Source organism: Theobroma umbraticum, unplaced genomic scaffold (assembly GCF_002168275.2).
Source record: "Theobroma umbraticum cultivar Fairchild unplaced genomic scaffold, ASM216827v3 scaffold_51.0, whole genome shotgun sequence".
Taxonomy (NCBI): Eukaryota; Viridiplantae; Streptophyta; class Magnoliopsida; order Malvales; family Malvaceae; genus Theobroma; species Theobroma umbraticum.
Window position 1 is genome coordinate 7,640,080 of NW_018397260.1, and position 15,286 is coordinate 7,655,365.

The following is a 15,286-nucleotide window of genomic DNA, read 5'->3' on the forward strand; positions in this document are numbered from 1 at the left end:
CTCCAACCGCTTGCAATGAAACTCTGTTATCATGAAAATAAAAGCTACCTGACAGAATATATACACATTTATATCTGTAGGGCATATTCAAAAGAATTCAAAAACTGGGAAGGCAAATCTCTTCTTTTTTTCTGATAAATTCACTTGACACAGCAGTTTACTGCTCTAGTCCTGACTAAATATACAGCAAATCTCATCTAGAAAAAGAGAAACAGATTCCAAGTGCACCAATTTCACGCACTCAAGCCTCTGCCTCAGAAACACAGGCAGCTTAAGGTGGCGTTCATGGTATTGAATGAAACTTTTAAACTTAAAACCACCTCTGGTTCCTCCAGTAGAAAACGGTCGTCAAACTCTACTTCCCTGAATCCTGTCAGAATTATTTCCTTTCAAATTTTTCTTTTCTCTTTTTATTTAACTTCTGCTAGGCCAAGAAACCATTGTTTCATTCGACACAGCATTCCAACAACGGTAATCGTCACCAAGGAGGATTAAGATTTCTGCTCTCAAAGACGTTGTTTCAGACTGCTGCCAGGATCGATTTTCTCATAACTTACCAAGCACGATTTGAGCCATGATCTGTATCAATGGGAGAAAGCATACGTATGAATTCTACCCGCTGGTCCTACAACTTTAGATCACGAAGGACCAGTGGTACCTGAAGACCTGTCCCAAGTGATGATGAGAAACTTGCAATGAGAGTTTAATTTTGTTGCCCTGAGAAAACTGAAATCTGAATCAACGAGAGAAAGCATTCATACGAATACTACCCGCTGGCATCACAACTTTAGATCACAAAGGACCAGTGCTACCTGAAGACCAGTCCAAATTATGATGAGAAACTTGCAGTGAGAGTTTAATTGTGTTGCCCTGGGATGATTGACATATGTCAATACACTCCTCCAAATCCTCATCACATGTTAATAAGACCCACTCAGAATCATCATCTAAGTACTTGAGATCAAATCTACTTATGTCATCTATATTAAATCGTCGTGTAATTTCCTGCAATAAATCTTTAAATCGCCATTTATTCTGCATGCGGAGTCGGATCTTCTCTTCTCCATATGTGACCTTTATCCTTTGAGCATTGAAATCTTGAGCAATCTGGCTAGTATTCTTCGATATGGGATGAAGACTGTCAGAAATAAGCTGTTCATTGAGAGATTGAAGGCTCTGGGATCTTGGGAACAGCTTTGGTCCTTCTTGACTTACAGCATGCAGCTCCACGTCACTTCTGACCCTTTTCAGCTCACAATCCCCAGAGCTTTTTCCGATTATAAGATCTTCACTACCAAAAATGTTAGAAGGTTGATGCGTTTCACTGGAGTAGCATTGACTTGAACTGGAACTTTGACTACATGAGGATGAAGGTGAATTTGAAGTAGCAGCTTGGGGCAGGAAATTATCACCCTCAGGCTGTATGCTTGATTGCTTTGGCTGATCATTCAGCCTTGTGGTTGTTAATGTACTGGTTCCAGATAATTTTGGAGAGGCCAGCTCTGGAAAGTTTGAATAGAAGGAACTAATATGAAAAGCACCAGAGGCACCTTGTACTGAGTCGATGACGTTTTGGAGTTTCTGTAAGGAGTGTCCAACTTTCTTGATTTTTCGAGAAGGCCATCGTTTTATTCCATGTTGCCTACAGATTCTTTTCAAGGTTGTGGGGCACACTGAAAATAGAAGAAAATTAGGAAATGACATCAATTATAGAGAAATAATAGAGAATAATAAACATTTATCTTCATTAGCATACCATGCTATATAGCAAGGATACTTTCTGAAACACATACCATGAACTCGAAAGATAGTAACCATTACAGTAACAGACAGACCTCTTTAGTTCAAACATTAAACCTTTTTCTTTCTCCATTTTTCAACAATAACTTCTTTTAAGAAAACAATAACTGTTTATCTACCAAACTTACAATTCAACCAAAACATTCAATAAATTTTATCTTTATTGCAATAAAACTTACCACCAATGCTTTTTGCAGCATCTTTTAGGCTTCCAGCAAAATGTTGGTGGAGAACTTGCAAAGTGATCGTTTTTTCTGCCTTGGTACGCCTTTTCTCTCCTGTTTTTCCCATAGCCAAACTTGTAAAGCTAATCTCATTGAAAGTGGAATCTCCACACTCAACACTTTCTCTTAGGCCAACATGTTCATGATGCTGCTTCACCTTAGACAATTCTTCATCCAACATTGCCCTTGGTTTTTCCTTTCCAAGTCCCAAGGGAGCGTTAGTGTTCTGTTGAACCTCAGTGAGACTGGCAGTCCAAGATGAATTTTCTGAAGAACACTTTAGTGAACAATGAGTGCACTGCTCTTTTGATAACTGATCTCTACTAGGTATGCCATCCGAAGGGGCTATAACTTCGCTAACTGCCAAATCTGTTTCTTCCTCTAGCTCTTTATCTGTTACAACCCGTAAGCTACAGCATACTTGTCGTATAATGATGGATAGAGAATTAAGCATCTTCTTCTGTCCTTCGGGATCTCTGCAGTCTGTAGGTAAGAAGAACTCCAATACAAAGTCCGCATTACCAGTGTGGATGCATCGCAGACGAATTGCAACAGCAGCATGCAAGTTAAACATCATTGCATGGTGAGCAAGAGGATATTCAGTCTTTTTAAAGGAAGTTATGTCAGCTGAGAAGCATGGTTGGTTAGTCGTAAATGCTCCTCCAGCAACACCCTGACCTTTTAACAAGTGATGCTCGGAGCAAGCCTCATGAAAACCCAGGATATTAGGGTCACCTATATGGCAAGCATCATCCACAGTAGACACGCAATGAACATAGTTATCAGTGGAATGGCGGCAGCCCTCTTTACCTTGCTCAATACAAGAAACCCAAGTCTGAGCCAGGGGTAATCCGTGCGTCTCACAAGCAGATCTTAAAACTTCTTTGATCTCGGGTAAGCCAGCTTGGTAGGATTTATTGCATGCCTGATAAAACGGGAGTCTAACCCATAAGTGCAAGAACAAGTTTTGAACTCCTTAGCAATTGAATTTATTCCATAACTGAGAGAATTTACCTTTCCATTTTGAGCGCTGGAAGCTATAGAACTCCTAAGATTGACGGCCTACTTGCAAAGAAAAACAGGATTAATGAGCATTCTCAAGACTTGATTGGCAAACTGCTTGCTCCAAAATGCAACTATAAGCACGAAGTTAATCATAACTGCCCATGACAGTATAAATCTGAGTTCCTATTTCAATATAAATGAAAAATCATGAAAACAAGAATAGAAATAAATAGAACTTTTAAATGTTTGTTGTCCTTAAATTGGGTAGTGTATTAGCACAAGATTCCTAACAATAGCTAGTTTAAAACCGATGCATTTAAGAACGTGGCAGCATCAACAATATTTGCAATTACTTATATGTGATAGCCAAAGAGATAATAAGAATAGATGAAAACATCAATAAGCAAACTTACACAAGGAATGACAAGTTTAATATGAGACAGCCACTAAAAACTCAACATGTTTCTTCAAGCCAAAAAAGAAAAGTTTCTTTATGAATTAATCATGAGTTCCATGCATGAGATTGAACATGTTCCAAATGCAATTTCAAGTAATTATTTACCAAGACTTGCAACAAAGGTAACTTAATATTCATTAAGAATTCCTGTCTATAATAATAAACTTGTTGAACAAGAAAAAAGTACATAATTCCATCACCTCTCAAAAAGGAAAACATAAAACAGGCAAAGAAAAGGACCTCTAATGCTTTGCAAACACTTTCGAGCTCAGGACGAATCTTGATTTTCTCGGTAGTCATCACAACTTCAATAACACCCAAGCAAGTTCTGCTACCTTGTTCAAAAACAGGAAGGGCAAAGCTTCCACGGACATCATGTTGTTGAGCATGACCTAACCGTGGGTATTCATCACTTCGAAAGAATCGGACATCAGGAGTCCACTCCGGAACCTTACTCAAGAAAACCCGACCAGGCAGTCCTGCTGTGTCCTTGGAATCCTCCTCTGCTGGGAATTGATATTTGACGGAGATGTTCCTGTAACTTGCAAGCCTTTGGCAGTTGGGATCGAGTGAAAAGGGTTGTTCACTGGTAGTTAGAACACGTCTACCTCCTCTATTTACAGGAACCCATAGCTGTACAAGGACATCTTTTTCTTTTGCGAAATCTTTAATGTAACCAAGTGACTGAATTAACCTCTGCATTACAGAAGTTGCAGGACCTGGACTAGTTCTGGGTCCAATCCACCACCTTTTGCTCAGCTCAGAACCTTCAGTTATACAATAACCATGTGGACTGTGAATTCTGTCAACATCAGCCATGTGGCTAAATTGAGGACTGACCAAACTTTCAGCTTGAGTCCCATTCATATGTGAATTCCCAGGCAACAATGATCTCTGGTTCTCTCCTTGATTATGTATTTGAGAGAGGCCAGCACCCAAATCACCAGTGTTAGACTCTGAAGTAGGCCACATGAATGCAGGATCAAAGAAAGCATTTGAACTGGACGGACTAAGAGTAAGGAATTCAGATCCCTCTGCTGTCTCCAACCAGCATCCATCTAAAAACAATTCATCCATGTAATCAAAGTCCATTGCTGAATCTGAAGGCCCGCCCAGCATGGCGCCCGGTGAGAAAACGGCATCTTCCATGGTGGCCTTATTCCCACTGAATTTAGAAATCCAAGGTCCTTCAGGATGATCTAATGTCAACTATAAATTTGACAAGAATAACTTCTAGGATGAATTTCAGTCTTCAAAAGATAATCTGCCCATATTGACCAAACATGACCGATCAAATTCTTTAGGAACACCAACTTGGATAAGATCATGAGAATATAATGAAATTCCACAGAGAATCGGAAACAGCAAAACCGATCGACTAAAAGCTCAAGGCAAAGGAGAGGGAATAAATAACGAGTATCATATAAAGATTAGACTTCCCTTTCGCTGTTCCGCATCAAATATCAGTCACAAGAAGAAAAAGAAAAGATAGAAATCACCAGCAAGTAAGACGAGAATCAATCAATGGATAAATCTCAATATGAGAAGCACCATATTTTCACGGCACAAATTGAAAACGAAAACAAAAGAACAAAAGAATAAAATCCCACTTTCCACAGATTCTTCCCAAGTTGGTCACCTGATACCTTTACCACTTTTGATTCAAGATTCTCGTTTTAACAGAAGGAATAAAGAAAATACGCTTAAATGAAAGTATTTTCACCATAATCCCTATTACCAGAGCTAACTAATCTGGTTTATGTACTAATATAACCCAAAACATTAATCATTAAACGCAAGAGATTTTCATTTTCTTTCAAAAAAAAAAAAAAAGAGACAGCAACTCACTATGTACTATGTGGAGATTCTTGAAGATACCGCAAGTCTGAAACCGGTACTATACCTATATTATGTTTTATTTTCTCCTTGTATTTATTTTATTATACTTTTTTTCTTGAAAGTTGAAACAGCTCAAGGCAAAAAAAAAACACCTGTCTAAAGAAGCAGGAACAAGAACGTGAGCAACAAAGACAGATCTCATAAAAGCTTGAAACAGGCTGTCTCTCTTCACAACTCCACAGGACAAGACCAGTTGCTTCTCATAGTTATTATCTGCGCCCACTGTAGAAAACTCAGACTCTTATGATTCCAGGTTATTGAGAATGAAGATTCTGCCTTTCAAGCAGTGGCCCCACGCCACGCATAAACAACTCCCGTCCTTGGCCTTGAAATTCTAGATGGAAAAGGTCAACTATTTGCAGCCCACCGCTGGATAAAGAAACCAGGCAAATTTATCTGCCTTGCCGTTGCTGTGCTTTGTTATATAAATATGGTAGGTATTGCTGTATTATATAATACTAATATTACTAAAATGAGAAGTGGAATCAGGTTTCTTCAAGTGGTATAAAAAATGGGGTTGCTTTCTTGAGTGTGTGCCACTTGAAGAAAGTCTCGAGATGCTTTTCTCTGCCCCCATCACTCACACTCCTCGGCAACAGCAGCCTCCACACCCACGCCCCCCTCGCCCGCCTCTCTCTCTCTCTCTCTATTAATTTATCCACAAATACAAACAAATTTTATTTTATTTATTTTACTTATAATATTCAACAAACAACTGGTGCACGATGGGTTGCTCCAAGCGAGTCTGAGTCAGACTCAGACAGGTACTTTCTCCCCTTCACTTCAAAAGTTAAATCTTCAGTTTTTTAATTGTTACATAAGTTAAAAGTCTTTCTTTTTTTGCTTTCTGCCTGCTGGATCCGTTGATACTGACGATTTGTGTCTGTCAATCATTCTGTGTTCCCTATGCTCCTGTTCTCCTTATTTTCTTCTATATTCCCCATTTCTTTAACAACGTTCCAAAAGCGCCAAATTAATTATCATTCTATCGAATATAAATTCATATTTATATATAAAATAAATAGAAAATATCAATAAATATTAAATATGATGATTAATTTTTTATTAAAAATTTATTTAAATATAATTTAAGAATTTGGTTGAATACAGTAAAAGATAAAAAATTTAGTTGAAAAGATTATCATAATTCAAGAATTTTTCTTGCTATTTAAGCCTTACAAACAATCAAAATTATGATATGAACAACGTAAAATGGCATATTCTAATGTAGAAAAAAAAAAAAAGGCTGCGGTCAAGAACAGTTGAGGTTTAGTTGCAAGGCAAGCGGGCGTGTGGTAACCACGCTAGTCAAGAGGCCCAGGGCGAGCACTGTGACCCACATCCTCTCCATTCCACGCAAAGTATGTAGGCCATTTCCCCTTTAAGTTCTGTTTTTTCCGCTGAAAACTGTTTCTCCGCCTTTGGAAAAAAAATTAAATGTATACTACCAAGTACCTATTGTTTCAACCATGCATAACCTTTTAATATAGACCAAAATTTGAGGGCCAAGAGAAATGTGTAATTCATTAACAAAAAAACAAAATTACGTTAGGTAATTAAAAAATAAATATTAATCCTTCGGTCCGTTTTCATATTTTCTTCTTTGACTTTCACAAAAATTAAAATAAACCATATTCAATCATTTTTAATATAAAAATGTATAAAAATCATAAAAAAAAATACATTTATAATATAAAAAGAGAGTACTAAGTGTTTTAAAAATAATTTTACTTTCGGATATCTGAAAAAAGAGATAGCGACGGAGAGAATAGCATTTATAACGTGTGCACATACGCAATCTTTAGTTTAGGTGAGGTTATGACTTAAGATTTATGCGTAGAACAGACAGTGCTTGAAAGGTAGTGGTGGGATTGATTATGAGGTAAGAAGATTCTAGTTATATTATTAAATGCATTTAATGCTAGCATGTTGTAGGATTTTGAATGTTAATTCATGAACGTTGGTGATAGTACGGTTCTAATCCGTATATTTTTTCATTAATATTACTTCAATTCTGTGTTTGAATGCAAAGGATTGGAAGGAAAAAAAAAAGAAAAACAAAGTGGAGGAAAAGAAATTGTGATTTCGCTTTCACTTCTTTCTGTGTTTAGTGGAAACACTTCAGGAACAGTTAAAACTTAAAATGTCATAAGTTTGAATTAGAAAAAAAAGAAACAAAATTCAATTTGAAATCGAGTTGTACAAGAAGGGGAGAGTTTTATAGGCACTTTGTCTCACATCATTAGTTTGAAAATCCTGAAAACTGTTGGTAACAAAAGCCACCAAAGATGACAAAAAGATTGTTAAAGGTAAACCTTTCCTAAAAGCCATTGGTCCTTCCGTCTCTCTCTCTCTCTCTCTTAACACTTAATGTTTTTATTTTTTATAATTTTTTTTTATCATATTAAAAAGTACTAAATATATATATTCTAATGAATTTCAAAATTAAAATTTTATTTATTTTATAAAATTTATAAAAAAAATGAAATACGAAGAAAATACTATTTATTAACATTTGCCAAGAGACAAGGTATTAAAATAATTGGCAAGGACAGAATATATGCGATTGGGGACGAGAAAGGGTGTAGCCGACCAGTTGAGTTGAGACGAGCAAGTTGGAAGGAACGCCCCCAAGCGCGAGACGGGAGGGTGACACATAGTCCTTGGTTCCAACGGGATACCCGAGGCTGGGTACTGCAAGCAAATATCCTCGGTTTCAGGACACGGGCCGAACGGATCTTGCCTCGGTTTTTTCAGGGTTCATTATGCATTGATTTTTTTTTTATTGTCTTATTCTCTCTTTTTTGATGAACTAATCCATACCAAAAATTCTGGCGTCCGATTTGTTATTCGACCAGTTTATCTGATTAGTAGATGTCGAACTTGTTTCTGGTCCAAAATGCTTAGGCTCAGGCCTCTTAAAAGTTCGGAAGAAAGCCAAGCTTTCAGATCAGAATAAGCAGAAAATTCCATCAAACGGACCCTGATTCGTGCATATGAGTAAGCAAAGCGGACGCAAAGCCCAACGAGTTGAAAGAGAAATGTGCTAGTCGTAGTATTTTGTTTTTTATTTCTAGTTTTGGTTTAGTGCCGCACTGCCGCCGGGGCATTGCCGTTTCTGGCTGCATGAAGCGAGACGTGACTGAGACAATATGCCAAGTAATGCGTAAGGTAGGGCCAAGATTCCACAGCGACAAGCATGCATCTATCATCAATATTCATGGTACTCCAGCAATGTAGCAGTGCAATTTCGATTCGAACAGGTCAGAAAATAAATAGTACATGTTATGCATACAGCATTTATTAAATAGGACGATCAGGATAAACTCACATACATACATGCAAATTTGTTTAGAACATATTACAATATGGCAGAGAACAAAAGGATCAACAGGAAGTTTATTGTCCCCAAACAACCAATATATTTCAGTCCTCGCTCATCACCCTCTGCAACTCCAAGCATCCAGGTCGATAGTCTATTCAAATACTAGGCTTCGCATTGAGACGAGATGCTAGCTTCTGACCCAAAGATTTGCAAGCCTGTATCACACGTCATTCATTGATACCACATGAGTAAGTTAATTCCAAAGATCAGACCTATAAAGCTCACACTGATATGATTTGAGAAGCATTGAGAGGAAAGAGAGTTTAACCTGAGACCAGTATGTGATCCATATGCTGCGGATTTCATGAGTGACACGTGGATCAGACAAGGCATCAACCCAACGGCAGATGAATCGTTCTTGCCTGGTTGCAGTAATACAAAGCAAAATAAAAGAAAAAATGAGACAGATATTTGGATTTATCCATTTATTTTAATTCAAAACTTAAAAATAGCTTAGAACCCAATGATACCTGTCTGGTGCCCAGGATCGGTATCTCTCTCCTGGCTGTTTAAAGTTGTTCTCCTTCTCAATAATGCACTGCATAAACCAAAAGACTTGGTAAGTACATTACTCTCACCAACCAAAGATATACCGATTTGTAGATAATCTTGGAAGTTGTGTGCTAAACTTAAAGGAGACAAGACACCGCAAAGCTTGAAACTTAAATAGAAACCATAAAGAAAGAGAGTGAATACCATCCCCTACCCTCTTCCCTGTACATAGCAATCAGACAAACATGCTGTTTACTATTGCTTCAACATTGGATGGTGGGAAATTAATAATTACTTCAAATGCTTCTTTTGCAGCTTTTATATCAAAAGTTGAACGTCAAAATCAAGCAAATGGTTGTCTATATCTGGATTGTGCAAAAACATACATATAAGCTCATGTAACTGAACAAACATGAACTGCACTGCTAAACTTGGTTGAAATTGCAAACATCACTTTGAAAATCAGACAGAAGGAACAGGCACTGACCTTCTCACGCCTTCCAGTGCAAACAGCAGGAGGGATAGGGAACCTCTCAGCATGACGAACAGGATCATACCTTGAAGGGAAGTAATTGATCTGAAAAACAGCATCATAGCATCTGATCAGAACACTGGCCATCATGACTTAAAGCATGCATGCTTAATCTATGCGTGTCTTGAAAACAAACATATATATTTAGTTCAACCCATTTTACACAATCAGGAACCCATTGTCATGCTAGGAGAGATTAATAGAAAAATGGTGCAGTACCTCCTCATCCCTGTGCATGAAATTCATAAAACCTTCATGGTGATTGTTGTGATGAGCACACTTGGGAGCATTGGGTGGGAGTTGCAGATAGTTTGGTCCAAGCCTGTGCCTCTGGGTATCAGAGTAGGAGAAAATTCGAGTCTGAAGCAACTTATCATCTGAGTAGTAGATTCCAGGAACCACAATGGCAGGGCAAAATGCAAGCTGTTCATTTTCAGCAAAGAAGTTGTCAATGTTCTTATTCAACACCAAGCGCCCAACAGGCTGCAGGGGCAAGATGTCCTCAGGCCAGGTCTTGGTCACATCAAGTGGGTCAAAGTCGAATCTGTTTTCATGGTCAGGATCCATTGTCTGGATGAAAAGCTTCCACTCAGGATAGTTTCCAGCTGCAATTGAGTCATAGAGATCCTGAGTGGCATGGCTGTGATTAGCTCCTCCAACCTTGATTGCCTCTTCTTCCAGTAAGCATTTGACCCCACAAGTGGGTTTCCAATGGAATTTCACATATTGTGCTTTTCCAGCCTTGTTGATCAGAGTATAGGTGTTCACACCAGAACCTTCCATGTGTCTGTAATCTTGTGGAACACCCAAATCATCAAAGAGGAAAGTAAACATGTGCAAGCTCTCAGGATGGTGCGAGAAGAAATCAAGGATCCTCCAGTTCTCCTGGATGTGAGACTTAGGGTTGGGTTTAAGAGCATGGACCATATCAGGGAATTTCATTCCATCACGAACAAAGAAGACGGGGAAATTGTTTCCGACAAGATCAAAATTACCCTGAGTTCACATGAAAACTTTAGAATATGAAGAGACCAACAAGTTTAAAAGCAAACCAATATTTCAACAAAGTAATGCATAAGAAACTCAGGATTATATTCATGAATAAACCTTAAACCCAATAAAAAAGTATGATCATACAATTTTGAGTAAAAAAATCTTCAAAGCAAGTTTTAACGGCTTGACCAAAGTTACAGGTGCTCTAAACTTCTTCCTTTTTAAAATTAGAAGGCACCAAATGCACCCATCAAACTAGCTAACCAGATTAGTGACACAGAGGAGGTGGCAGGTAAACTCTCACCTCTCGGGTGTAAAACTTCACTGCAAAACCACGAGGGTCCCTCAGGGTTTCGGGGCTTCCACGCTCATGGATGACAGTTGAGAACCGTACAATAACAGGGGTCTGAACTCCAGGGGCTCGCAGAAAATCTGCACATGTAAGGTGAGAAACGTCATGGGTGACCTCAAAGAAACCCTTTGCACTGGCTCCCCTAGCATGGACAACACGTTCAGGAATCCTCTCCCTATCAAAGTTGGCAAGCTTCTCCACCAGATGGTAGTCCTCAAGCAGAATTGGACCTGTCAAACAGAAGTGTAGGATCCAAATTATCAACACCATTTGTTAAAAGAAAATTGTTCCTACAAAGAATATTAACATAGTCTTCAAGTTTTACGATTTGATTGACACAAAATGCCAAGTGCAAACCCCAGCCCCCCACCCAGCAAATTAAAAAATGGGAAAAGATGGTTTTCAGTCTAATAGTTACAGGAATGCATTGCATAAGACTACTACATTAGTGATAGTGATATATAATCAAATAGGAACAGCCTAAGCACACTATAACAACAAGGATGCTGACCGTGGCACAAACTATAATGATAAAGCGCTCTTGATGATCATAAGTATAGCCAAAATGAATATCAACTAAAGAGGAAAGTGCTCAAGAAAAATCATGACTAATAATCTTACAGTCAGTAGTGGATGATTTTCATTATAGTTACACAAGTACTATTTCTCTAAAAACAAAAGAAAAAGTGGGAGAAAATCATATACCTCTGGGTCCGACAGTGAGTGATGAGTTGTTGTTCCAAACTGGAGCACCAGAATTAGTTGTCCAGAATGGGGAATTGAAAGCACTTGATGGGCGGTACTGCATCGTCCAATTTAGAATACCCAAAGAAAGATTATTCACTACCGAACTGTAATCGCAGAGAAAATTGAAAAAGAGAAAGAAAGAAATCCAACTCGATTCATCAAAATTATTATAATAAACAGACTTATTTGAAATGGCCTTTTACTACTTCAGTCTTCGAAAGGCAAAAATAATTTTCTCCCTAAAAAGCGATTTCTCATCTAATAGCTTAAGGGAAGAAACGATTAGGAACATCCTGAAGAAAAGTTTAAACGAAGCAAGCAAGGCTACGTTACAGAAATCCAATTAACAAAAAACGAAAAAAAAGAAGGAAGCAGAATCGATCAAAAACGAACCTCAACAAGATTTGATTGAAAGAAGAAAATAATTCGCCAAAAACAAAAACAAAGTCAAATTAAATCCAGCAAACGATTATTAATTATAATTAGAATCAGCGAAGAGAAAGAGTACCTTGTAGGGATCCATTAGTGAAGGGAAGTGCAGGGGAAGGAGGTAGAAAGAGTTTGGTACGAAAAAGAAGGAAGAGAGAAGCGTTCGTACTGCCAATCAGAGAGAGAGCGGTTGAATTCGGCGATTATTTATAAGGCGCTCCTGGCTCGCGATTCTATTTTTCCTCCCCCCGTTATCTGGAAATACAGTGATTATTTTGCCACGCGATATTCTGACAATGTTCTCACCCAGTTTCACGTCTCGTCTTAAATAGTCGGCGATGTTTATCTCTTTCGACATATAATCTTATTGTTAACGTGTACTAATGAATATTTGTTAAGGCTTTTAAATTTTTATTTTATAAAAAATGTTATTTTTATTAATTAAAAAATAAAATAATATAATCACGCCTTAACAATGCCTATAAATAGTCGTTGATGTTTATCTCTTTTTAAATATAATCTTATGTTTAGTATATGTTTACAGATATTGTTAAAGTTAGTTAAAATTTTTTATTTTAAAGAATATATTTATTTTATATATTATTTTCATCAATTAAAAAATAAATGATACAATTATTATAATATTACCTTAAAAATGTCAATAAATAGTTATTGGATTTTTATCTCTTTCTAAATATAATACACCTATTTATGGATTTTGTTAAAAATAGTTAAAATTTTATTTAAATTTTTTATTTAATATATTATTTTTTATCAATTAAGAATGATACATTTATTATAAATTTTTTCTTATAAATATCACCTTAACAAATGTCTATATGTACTCATTGCCTTTTATATCTTTCTAGATATAACTAAAATTAGGCATACTCATTATCTTGATAAAAGAAAAAATAAATATTAGTGTTTAAAAATTAAATTATATTTCAAAAGAGAATATGTAACAAGAAAAAGAGGGTAGTTTTTTTGTTATGCATGTGAAAGCAAAAATTAATTTTTTTTGAAAAAGTAAAAAGATATATTCATCATTTACTTTTTATTTTTTATTTTTTTATATTTTATATAATTTTATTAACCAAATTGATATCACTTGACTCGTGATATTAAATTGTATTATTGATATTAATAATTAGTATAGATTCATAAGCATTTCTTGTGAACAAATAGGTTTTTAAACTTAGCTATTACTTATATTATAACAAACTTGTTTATAAGTTTAATATTCTCTAAATAGAATATTATCAATAGTTTTTTTTAAAATTGAATTTAATTAGAAACTATCATCTCTTAAATGTTTTTATATATTTAGATTTTTCTATCATAAAAAATTAAGCTAATATAATTGACTTTTAAATATTCATTATTATTCTAACATAAGTTTTGAACAAATTACATTTCAATCAAATATTAATACCATCAAATTTTAGCAAGAATTAAGAATTAAGTTTGGGTATACAAAACCTTTTTTTTTGTAAAAATTTAACTAAAATATAATTTTAGTAATATTTAAAAAAAGCTTGAGATATTTTCAAACATTTGGGAGAAAGACAAATTATCGTGAGCTGCCGAGAAATTGGAATCCCCGACGATATTTATGGTATGATGTTGGAGAAGCTGGGCCCCGGAGGGCGATATCATTGAATTTATTTATGGCAAGAAATGCAAGAAAAAGTAAAAAAATTAATTAAATAATTGAGAACGTCAGGAATTGATGGATCCTTATCCCGGGATTGGATTTTTGCTATAGCCAATTCGCAACCACTTGTGGCAGGGGGTGACATGACCACTGCATGATGACACGTCTGCAACAATGTCCTTGAAACGTGTGCTCTCTGCCTTGAAAGTCTTGAAGCGCCCTCAAGGGCTGGATAGAGTTTTGTAAGAGGTGTGTGTATTTTTTGGAGGGTTTTACGAGAGAGTGTGGATGCTGCTAAGCTTTCCTAATATGCTGATAAGATTTCACTGGGCCTGTGAGCTTACCTTAGCCACAAGACTGCCTCTTGGGCCCACATAAAATAGAAAAAAAAAAGAATTTGGTTTAAATAAAAAAAATCAAAATGATGTCCGTTCAGGAAACTGATTTTTTATATTTTTAATATATTTAAAGATATTTTACATTTTAATTTATATATAAATTTTTTAATATTATTTTATCATCAATCATTAAACTTAATTTTAATTGATATTTTTTATTTATGTAATATATGATAAAACAAGTGAGAAAGGTGAAATTTTCACCTTAATTGTCTTGCAATTACATCGTATGTCATAGAAATAAAAATTACTAATTGACATGCCATCATTTTTTTATTATAGATTAAAAACTTATATGGTAAAATAAAAAATGAGTTAGAGATATAAATAAAAAAAGATTTTTTTGAATATAATAAAACTATAGAAATTCAATTACATAAATTGATATAATTCGGAGTTATTTTGTTATTTAAATTAAAAAATTTTGTAAAAAAAACAAGAAAAGGAAATTTTGTTAAACATCCACAAACATATCCATAAGATTTTGCGTCATTTATAAATTTTTACATGCTTTCATGCCACGTGTAATTGCAAGAATCACCTTTTTTTTTTTGGCACCTTTTAAGTGAAAAAAGTAAAAAGGAAAGGGGATTGGGTTTTCATCAATGCTTGATGTTTTGTGCATTGTTTTCCTTAAATGATGCTTGATATTTTTTTATTTGAGATCATTATTCAGAAAAGTCCAGAAGGTTTCCGATGTGGGAATGCAAATTATATTTTTTTTTTCCCTTTCCATTAGGTTTGAACCACCAAAATACACCTATTTTGGATATATTTTGATGACCTCAAATGCTCTAATATGGAAAAAGAAGTACAAAATCTTACCCTTTGAAAGGAGTTTTGTAATTGATAAATGAGCAGATTGTGCACGTCACTGTACTTCAAAGTTCAAAACTTTAGCCTAGCCAATACTCAT

The 15,286-nt window shown here is 35.7% G+C and overlaps 2 protein-coding genes across 4 annotated transcripts; both read right to left on the reverse strand.

Annotated features, from left to right (window-relative positions):
• Positions 1–102: 102 nt before the first annotated feature.
• On the reverse strand, positions 103–5,990 carry LOC110416902 (Plant regulator RWP-RK family protein). 3 transcript variants are annotated; one of them, XM_021429034.1, is made up of 5 exons: positions 5,478–5,990; positions 3,727–4,750; positions 3,039–3,086; positions 1,980–2,949; positions 103–1,673 (listed from the first exon to the last, which is right to left on the reverse strand). In XM_021429034.1, the coding sequence occupies exons 2-5, from the start codon at positions 4,633–4,635 to the stop codon at positions 793–795; spliced, it is 2,808 nt and encodes a 935-aa protein (XP_021284709.1). In that variant the 5' UTR covers positions 4,636–4,750; positions 5,478–5,990; the 3' UTR covers positions 103–792. The 3 variants fall into 3 exon arrangements, with proteins under 3 accessions (XP_021284709.1, XP_021284710.1, XP_021284708.1); XM_021429035.1 differs by lacking the exon at positions 5,478–5,990 and adding an exon at positions 5,335–5,455; XM_021429033.1 differs by lacking the exon at positions 5,478–5,990 and having other exon boundaries at positions 3,727–5,452.
• Positions 5,991–8,609: 2,619 nt separating this feature from the next.
• Positions 8,610–12,565, reverse strand: LOC110416779 (catalase isozyme 1). The gene is made up of 8 exons (XM_021428857.2): positions 12,395–12,565; positions 11,845–11,941; positions 11,092–11,369; positions 10,014–10,790; positions 9,750–9,839; positions 9,241–9,308; positions 9,039–9,132; positions 8,610–8,925 (listed from the first exon to the last, which is right to left on the reverse strand). The coding sequence occupies exons 1-8, from the start codon at positions 12,407–12,409 to the stop codon at positions 8,866–8,868; spliced, it is 1,479 nt and encodes a 492-aa protein (XP_021284532.1). The 5' UTR covers positions 12,410–12,565; the 3' UTR covers positions 8,610–8,865.
• Positions 12,566–15,286: the final 2,721 nt, after the last annotated feature.

Excerpts from the sequence above, each read along its gene's own strand:
- LOC110416902 (XM_021429034.1), bottom strand. The coding sequence starts at position 4,635 with ATGGAAGATGCCGTTTTCTCACCGGGCGCCATGCTGGGCGGGCCTTCA. Across the intron at positions 2,950-3,038 it reads CCAGCGCTCAAAATGGAAAG|GCATGCAATAAATCCTACCA; the intron begins GTAAATTCTCTC and ends CCGTTTTATCAG. Across the intron at positions 1,674-1,979 it reads TGCTGCAAAAAGCATTGGTG|TGTGCCCCACAACCTTGAAA; the intron begins GTAAGTTTTATT and ends TTCTATTTTCAG.
- LOC110416779 (XM_021428857.2), bottom strand. Across the intron at positions 11,370-11,844 it reads ACTCACTGTCGGACCCAGAG|GTCCAATTCTGCTTGAGGAC; the intron begins GTATATGATTTT and ends TCTGTTTGACAG. Across the intron at positions 9,133-9,240 it reads CGATCCTGGGCACCAGACAG|GCAAGAACGATTCATCTGCC; the intron begins GTATCATTGGGT and ends TACTGCAACCAG.